The sequence below is a fragment of the Octopus sinensis genome, linkage group LG15, assembly GCF_006345805.1.
Source record: "Octopus sinensis linkage group LG15, ASM634580v1, whole genome shotgun sequence".
NCBI lineage: Eukaryota > Metazoa > Mollusca > Cephalopoda > Octopoda > Octopodidae > Octopus > Octopus sinensis.
The window spans coordinates 35,342,792-35,352,941 of record NC_043011.1 but is presented as its reverse complement, the minus strand read 5'-3'; the positions used below and the strand labels follow the sequence as shown (position 1 = coordinate 35,352,941).

Sequence of the window (10,150 nt, the reverse complement as noted above, 5' to 3'; positions counted from 1 at the left end):
CCTAGCTTGTTTTGTCGTTGCTTTACTTATATAACGGCTGAAGTTTTACTCTCTTGAGCACATCGAAGTGTTTCTATATACATTGACACCTGTCTCCAAAATATAAACTATACACACACACACGTGTGTGTGTGTGAATGTATATATATATATATATATATATATATATATATATATATAATAAAATATTAGGGAATAAATCCAAACTTACAGGGAAAAATCAGATTTAGGATTGAATCCAATTTTATAGTAAAATATTATATTATATTAAATTAGAGACAAAACCACTATTAGGCAAATCAAACAATGAAAGACTTAAGCCAATACATATGATTAATTTATATTATTTAAATATGTAACAATTATTAAAAAATATAATTAATATCCACTATGATCGTTTCCTGCCTGCTGTCTTTAATTTTTGAGTCGCAGTGGATATCAATTATATTTTTTAATAATTGTTACATATTTAAATAATATAAATTAATCATATGTTTGGCTTAAGTCTTTCATTGTTTGATTTGCCTAATAGTGGTTTTGTCTCTAATTTAATATAATAATATATATATATATATATATATATATATATAATATATATATATATATATATATATATATATATATATATAATATATATATATATATATATATATATATATATAATATATATATATATATAATTATATATATATAATATATATATATGTAGAAGGTTGAAAAGGAACGCACGAGTTGATATATATATATACAATGTCTTTTAACCAGGTTTGATTACCAGAATGGTATCAGGTTTAGGAAGCAACAAATACGGTGCCGTAAATTACGACGAATTGCTGTCAGATGTTCTGGAAAAGAAACTCGCCGCAAACGGTTCCCTCATCCACATGCAACGTTTGAAACACAAGAACCTTCAGACCAAGGAAGTCAACACGAATCGACAGCATCAACTGGCATGGAACAAAGAATTACTGAAACTGAAAGATCAGCGTCATTCTGTAGAAACGGATGTAGCACGTCTGATCACAGAGAACTTGCAAGATTCTTCGCCGACACAATTCGTTTACAAAGAAATTGAAAACATCAAATCGGAATACAACAAAGGAATGGTAACATTTAAAGACCAAACAGTGACACCAGTATGGAATTTATAGTGAGTAGCAGATATTGTTTTCAAAATTAAATTCATAAGTATGCATTGTGTATACACACACACACACACACACACACACCACACACACACATAAATGTATATATACATATATACATATATATACATATACATATATATGTATGTTATACATATATGAATGTTTGTATATATGAATATATATATATATGCATATACATAAATATAAGAGAGCGACCACTATGTGGTCTACTCTAGTGCTAAAAATAGATCCGCTACGGAATAGCCACTAAAAAATTGTCTCCGAGTAGAAATACCACAACATTTAACTTGGGGCAAATAAAAAATAACGAAAAAATAGATTAACCCTGAACAATTGTTTCATTATTAACGTAAATGTAATTTTACTTACATAACATCTATAAATCATCAGCAGGCATTTGTCTATAATACAATTTATTAAATCGCCACGTTATATGTTGTGGTATTTCTACACGGAGACAATTTTTTAGTGGCTATTCCATAGCGGATCTATTTTTAGCACTAGAGTAGACCACATAGTGGTCGCTCTCTTATATTTATGTATAAATTGGGATTGTATCCCTGGTTTTTTATGTGCTAATCCACTTGGTGTTAAATTGATGGTATTATTAAATTAATAACAAATTTTTCACCCTCATTTATGAATTATATATGCATATATATACATACATATATATGTATATGTATATATATATATGCATACTTATATATGTATATGTATATATATAAGCATATATATATATGTGTATATATATATATATATATATGTGTAAATGTATATATATATATATGCGCACACATATAAATATCTATATAAATAATATAACACGAAAATAGATGATATGAGGCTTCAATGCACCATACACCAGTTTTAAATTACTGAGTTTCTATTTATATACCATTATAGAAGTTCATTCTATGTAATTCCTTATAGTCGAATATCTTTAACCAACAACTGTGCTCAATGATATTCCACCCGTTTGTGAGCGCACCCACGGTTATTGCTGAAAAATATTGAACTGTATAGTAATTATAAATAACGATCTTGTATATTGGTATATGAAAATAAACTCAACACCTAAAGCTGGTGTGGGGTGCAGAAACATATGTTGTGATATACTATTAAAGTCTGGTATCTTTCATCCTTCTGTTATACTATTCCTATATTCATCTTATGCATAGAGGTGTTCCACATGTGGATCCACCCCAGGAAAATATCCTATTGTAGTATAACATATGGAAGCCAAATAACGGTATAGGAGCTTTGAAATACATTATTTACATTATTTACATTTGATGGATATTTGACCTCTTCTTATTTGTTGTTAAGTCAACGTTTCGGTTGATATACCCTCCAAGCCTTCATCAGGTGTCTTGGGGGAAATTTCGAACCTTGTTTCTCATTCCTAAGGTATTTTTCTATGTCATCATCATCATCATCATCATCATCATCGTCGTCATTATTATTTCTACAGCTGAGTTAACTGGAGCAACGTGAAATAAAGTGTTTTGCTCAAGAACACAACACGCAGCCCGGTCTGGGATTCGAACTCACAACCTCACGATCGTAAGCTCGACGCTTTAACCACTGAGCCATGCGCCTTCACCATGCGTCATTACCATACAACATAAGAAAGGCGGCGAGCTGGCAGAAACGTTAGCACGCCGGGCGAAATGCTTAGCAGTATTTCGTCTGCCGCTACGTTCTGAGTTCAAATTCCCCCGAGGTCGACTTGCTTTTTATCCTTTCGGGGTCGATTAAATAAGTACAAGATATGCACTGGGGTCGATATTATCGACTTAATCGGTTTGCCTGTCCTTGTTTGTCCTCTCTGTGTTTATCCCCTTGTGGGTAGTAAAGAAATAGGTATTTCGTCTGCTGTTACGTTCTGAGTTTAAATTCCGCCGAGGTCGACTTTGCTTTTCATCCTTTCAGGGTCGATTAAATAAGTACAAGTTAAGCACTGGGGTCGATATAATCGACTTAATCGGTTTGTCTGTCCTTGTTTGTCCTCTCTGTGTTTATCCCCCTGTGGGTAGTAAAGAAATAGGTATTTCGCCCGTCACTATGTTCTGAGTTCAAATTCCGCCGAGGTCGACATTGCCATTCATCCTTTCCGGGTCGATAAATTAAGCACCAGTGAAACACTGGGGCCGGCCTTGTGCCTACAGTAGAAAGGATTATCATACACCTTAAGAAGTTGCAAAGCTGTCGCAACAAGCAATCAGATCAAAAGCACGATGCATATCAACAGAAGATCACACATGGTTGTCTTATCTGAAAGTTTCAAAACGACAGCAACATAAGTTAAAGTAGATTATCTTGGATTAACAACCAGGATGTTAGTTCTCACTTTGAAGTATATCCTTTTGTAGCACAGGAACGAAAAATAACAAAATACTTAATGCAGAAAAGGGGATAGAGATGTAGATAAACTATTTAGATACGACAACAAACGCAGACTTCGTAGAATTAATGCTGACGACACGAGCATTTTAATAAGTACTTGTCTGACAATATCATCAGAGTATTGTCTATTTATTAGGCATGATGCTATGACAGAACGTCGTGGAATGCAGTCTATAGCAAAGGTAATCCTGGGGATACAAATATAAGGAACTGCAATGATTTGAACGGTGTATTTGCTTGCTTTTCAACTTTACTGAGATTACTAACCGATATTTAGCTAATTTTGGAGTACATTGTTGTATATGCGTATATATATATATATATATATATATATATATGTATTATTTCTGCAACTATGTACACGTATACGCATGCATATTTAGATGCGCTTGTATGTATGTATGTATGTATGTATGTATGTATGTATGTATGTATGTATGTATGCATGCATGTATGTATGTATGTATGTATTCATGTATGCATCTGTGTATGCGTATGTTTGTAGCTGTGTAGCGGTTTGAATACATGCTTGTATATATATATATATATATATAATATATATGTATGTGTGTGTGTGTGTGGTGTGTGGTGGTGTGTGTGCATATCGTTGCTATTATGCAAAAGTATCACTGTTCCCATCCTCTTTACCTTATCAACAGTCTCAGCTTAACAATACTACTGTGTTGGGTACATAAAATATAAACTCCATTCATATACGATATTTTCAGTCAAATATTTTTGCAAAACTGTCGTATGTGGGACTTACTAACACTTTTGAAAAATGCTAAACCGTTGTACTTGTTGTTGTTGTTGGCATCCTTTCTGTCTCGGGGACAATGGAGTTGCGCATAAAGTAGTCTAGTCCGGCTTTTATATTTCATGTCCTGCCATGATACCTTCTGCTGTGGCTGTGTAGTCCTATCCTGGACAAACACTCCCTCTGGCAGGTACCGCCAAATGTAGCGAAGACTGTTCCTGGCTGGTTGTAATGCCATAGTCTCTTGTTGACGTCTCTTTTTCTTTCCATTTCTCCTCTCTCTCTCTGTCACTCCTTTGTATTCCCTCTTTTACGGTACGTCGCCATTCTCCACGGTTGCCGTTGTACAACACTTTGACAATTTTCATATCTTGACATCTGAAGCAGCTGGAGATACGATAGTTTGACCAAAAGAACCGGCTATTGTAGACAAAATTAAATATTGATAAGAAACGCATTTGGCCAAATTTGGACGCACGACAGTTTAACATAATAGCAATGATGTGCATTTATATGTGTGTGTGTGTGTGTGTGTGTGTGTGCATGCGTGCGCGCATGTATATATGTATATATGCATAAAGGTATGTATGTGTGTACGTGTATTTGTGCATACAATTCCTTTCACGAATTTTTATCTCTGATATTTTATATGTATATATGTATGTATGTATGTATGTATGTATGTATGTATGTATGTATGTATGTATGTATGCATGTATGTATGTATGTATGTATGTATGTATGAATCTATCTATTTATCCATCTATCTATTTACCTATATATATGTGTGTGTGTGTGTGTTTGTGTGTGTACATATGTATGTACGTATTTATGTACGTATGCATGTAGGTATGTATGTATGTACGTATGTATGTATGTATCTATCTATCTATCCATCTCCCTCTCTATCACTCTCTCTCTCTCTCTCTCTCTCTCTGTATATTTATGTATGTATGTGTATATACGTATGTATGTATGTATATATGCATACAACCAGATAGAAAGAAAATGATGAGGAGGTATAGATATATAAGTTTACATGAATATAAACACGCCGGTGCCCGCACGCGCAAACACACACATCATGACCCCCACCCCGCACTTTTGTAGACGTCGATATTTATAGATTTATAAATACCAAAGAGTTTTGACCTTTGCTGTGAAGTCATTCTTTCTTAGCTCTTTAATCTTCCGTCTAAAAGACAGTTTTTGAAAAAGCCTGTCAAACGCTTACTAAATCCGACAAATATTGGCGCGAAAATCTCTGCAGCCTCAGTGGTAGCAGCAGCAGCAGCAGCAGCAGCAGCAGCAACAGCAGCAGCAGCAGCAGCAACAGCAGCAGCAGCAGCAGCAGGTCTTCTACTATCAGAAGCAACAGCAGCAGCAGCATCGGCATTCTGGCATTTTTCCTAACCCAATGAAGTGCCAACTGAAAGGATTTCAAATCCGGCATAATTCTCACGGAACTTTGAAATATTTTGTGTGTGTGTGTGTATGTGTGTGTGTGTGTGTGTGTGTTGAGGGAAGGAAGGGTGCATGCTGAGAGAAAAGTTTATTGTGTCGGATTAAAAGGTATTATGAAATTTAGTCACCTACCTTTATATCCTGATTTCAAACCCTCCAGATATCAACTTTCATTTTCATTCGATATTTTTTTTGTTTTTCTTCCGTTTCGGACACCGAGTTTTTATCTAACCCTGCAGACATTCTGCAATATCAGTGAATGTATCATTCAGTATTTTCTATATATCGTTCCCAAACATTGCTTCTAATCTTTGGACACCTTTATTGTACATGGAATGGTAGTTCTATTTAAATCAACCAGCTGTACCTCACCATGGTTTCTCTTTTACTCTCTTTTACTTCCCTCGGTCATTTCGCTGTGACCATGCTGGAGAGCCGCCTTTATTCGAGAAAATCGACCCGACGACTTATTCTTCGTAAGCCTAGTACTTATTCCATCGGCTTCTTTTGCCGAACCGCTAAGTTACGGGGACGTAAACAAACCAGCATCGATTGTCAAGCGATGTTGGGGGGACAAACACAGACCCAAACACACACACACACACACACACGGCATATATAATATATATATATATATATATATATATAGGTATATATATATATATATCTATATATATATATATATATATATATATATATTATGAGTAATTGACATGAATTATCTGTATTAGGATAATTCGAAAGCTAACCGATACCTGGGTACCATTCACATTAGGAATTAGGATATGCAGCCTTCGAAACATATGTCGAGAATAAAGGATATTTGTTAACTAGTCGTTCAACTCCATTCTTCATATACTTATATACACACTATATATATATATATATATATATATATATATATATATATATTATATATATATATATATATAGTATATATACCGGAGTAAAACCATAAATGTGAACAAGGTGGAAAAAAAGTACTAAATACCAGTGGTAGAGTAATATGCTTTATTTAAAGCAGCAGAAAATTCGACAAACCTGTTACTCTGAGTTTCACGTGCCGTTCATCGGACCAGTTTTTGCTAGAGTCCGATGAACGGCGACGTGAAACAAGTAACAGGTTTTGTTGAATTTTCTGCTGCTTTAATAAAGTACATATATATATATATAATATTATATATATATATATATATATATAATATATATATATATAATATTATATATATATATATATATATATATACGACGGCTTCTTTCAGTTTCCGTCTCCAAATCCACTCACAAGGCTTTGGTCGGCCCGGGGCTATAATAGAACTCACTTGCCCAAGGTGCCACGCAGTGGGACTGAACCCGGAACCATGTGGTTGGTAAGTAACCTACTTACCACACAGCCACTCCTACGCCATTTACAATTAAGATTGAACAAGATAACATAGATGCTAAAACATAATAACCGCCCAGCCAGGGACATCTTTAATGGGTCATAGACCAGCTACTGTACTAAAAACGTGAGAGGGCGCCACCTTCACAGTAAAAGAAACGATAGACTTATATTATGCATGGATTAATCAGCGGCCCGTAGTCTCCGTTGTATCCTTAATTTTCGGTATGGTAGTCCGACATACCGTATCGATTTCTCTAGCAGCGACTTACAATACTTTACCCCCTGGACCGTCAATAAATGTAATCGTGCGTCTGTGTTTCTGTGTATACACTTGTATACACGGTTACACACTCACACACACACATACATACATACACACACATACACACAAACACACATAAACACTGACTTACATGTCGTTCAAGTCCAAACAGAGCACAGGTTGGGGAGACGAGGCCGAGCCTTAATATCAAATAATGCAACGCAGTATGATGGTGAACAGGGTAGTGGTGGTGATGGTGATGGTGGTGGTGGTGGTGGTGGTGGTGGTGGTGGAGATGATAATGGTGGTAGCGGATGTGGTATTGATGGCAGAGGTGGTATTAGTAGCCAATGGTGGCCGTGTAGTGTTGTTGTTGGTGATGGTTTCAGTGGTGGTGGTTGCGGCGGTGGCGGCGGCGGTGGTTGTGGCGGGGATGATTTTGGCGGTGGTGGTGGTGATGATAGTAGTGGTGGTAATGGTGATGGTGATTGATGGTGGTGGTGATGGTGATGATGGCGGTGGTGGTGATAGTGGTGGTGGTGATGATAGTGGTGGTGGTGATGATGATAGTGGTGGTGGTGGTGGTGGTGGTGGTGGTGGTGATGGTGGTGGTGGTGATGATAGTGGTGGTGGTGATGATGATAGTGGCGGTGATGGTGGTGGTGGTGGTGGTGGTGGTGATGATGGTGGTGGTGGTGGTGGTGGTGGTGGTGGTGGTGGTGATGATGATAGTGGTGGTGATGGTGGTGGTTGTGGTGGTGGTGATGATGATAGTGGTGGTGATAGTGGTGGTGATGGTGGTGGTGGTGGTGATGATGATAGTGGCGGTGATGGTGGTGGTGATGATGGTGATGATTGATGGTGGTGGTGGTGGTGTTGGTGGTGGTGATTGATGGTGGTGGTGGTGGTGATTGATGGTGGTGGTGGTGGTGTTGGTGGTGGGAAGATAAGCACCGAGTGAAACGGGGTGTGTAGGGAGTAGGGGTGGGTAATGAGGAAATAAGAAGAAGATAATATTTGCTTTGTAAATATCAATTGTCAGAAAATAAACTTAAAATGGTTTGGAGCCATTAATGAATGTGTTGGCTTAAAGCGTTGCTAGGCGTTGTAAAGGAAACATAGGAGCCGAGAAGACAAAAGGACGAAACAAAGACAGGGGTCAAACAGAAGAAGAAAAGGAAAAACAGGAACCAAAAAGGGCCTATGTGACGATGTGTGTGTGTGTGTGTGTACATTCATATAGATACATACGTAAAAACACACACACACACATATACATACGCATATATATATATACACACACACATATATACTCGCTTTTACTCTCTTTTACTTGTTTCGGTCATTTGACTGCGGCCATGCTGGAGCACCGCCTTTAGCCGAGCAAATCGCCCCCCTTTGTAAGCCTAGTACTTATTCTATCGGTCTCTTTTGCCGAATCGCTAGGTTACAGAGACGTAAACACACCAACATCGGTTGTCTGGCGATGTTAGGGGGGATAAACACACACACACAAACACACACACATATATATATACACATACATATATACGACGGGCTTCTTTCAGTTTCCGTCCACCAAATCTACTCACAAGGCTTTGGTTGGCCCGAGATTATAGTAGAAGACACTTTCCCAAGTATCCACGCAGTGATACTGAACCCGATACCATGTGGTTGGTAAGCAAGCTACTTTATTTCATAAATTTGTCATATAGACAGTACAAAGAGCTTTGCGGGCTGGACAAACACATTAATGAATGAAAATGAAATATAATGAATAAATGAGAGACGAAACCCAACACCCGCCGATTGGATTTTTCTCGAAAACATATTTTCTTTTTTTTATAAAAATCAATATAAGGTTTCAAACCTCTTACAAGAAGGAGGCACTAAAACCACTTACTTAACATATTTTCTTTTTTTTTTCTTTTCTTTCTTAAAACACAAAATTGAGGTTATAAACCACTACAAAATAATCCAATAAGGTGAGGTTTCAAACCCTGTAACGAGGTTCTTTCACCTCCTACTCTTCGATATATCCATCGAGATACTCATCATTATCTTCAATGCCGCTTGAGTTCCTGTATCCCGCCATTTCCCATGCCACACCCAAGTAGGACATGTAAGTCGTGTAAGGGCCACCCGGCCATATGCGACACTCCTCCCCAAATCCTTTAAGCCTTTCCCACAAGGGAAACCTTATGACCTCCACAGCTATCTGCGGAGGCCATTCGGAATCTGTTTGTCTGTCCTTGTGTGTCCCCGCTGTGTTTAGCCCCTTGTCGGTAGTAAAGAAGTAGGTATTTCTCCGTCTTTACGTTCTGAGTTCAAATTCTGCTAAGATCAACTGTACCTTTCATCCCTTCGGAGTTCGTTAAAATAAGTACTAGTTGTGCACTGGGGTCGATATAATCAACTTAAACCCTCTCCCAAAATTTCAGGTCCATGCCTATAGTAGAAATTATTATTCTTCAATTATTCTTCCTACACCCCAGCCGAGAGAAATTTTATTTATCAATTTGTTTACCAAACTTTGTACCGATGTTAGAAATCAATATTTTTTTTACGAAAACAAAAAACAACTTAAATTTGATATCGATTGAAATTTTAAAGTTTTATTTTTAGACTGAATTTCGATTAGATTTCATTAATAGTTTCAATTTTGTATAAAAAACGTTTTTTAAAGAAATTAATTTCTTATC

General features: G+C 36.8%; 1 protein-coding gene across 1 annotated transcript in view; it reads left to right on the top strand.

Moving 5' to 3' along the window:
• Positions 1-768: 768 nt before the first annotated feature.
• The window catches only part of LOC115219673 (coiled-coil domain-containing protein 148-like), a 68,195-nt gene continuing 58,813 nt past the window's right edge, over positions 769-10,150 (top strand). The window contains exon 1 of the mRNA XM_029789850.2: positions 769-1,150. Coding sequence (XP_029645710.2) covers positions 780-1,150 — 371 coding nt within the window. The 5' untranslated portion in view covers positions 769-779. The remainder of the gene's footprint in view (positions 1,151-10,150) is intronic.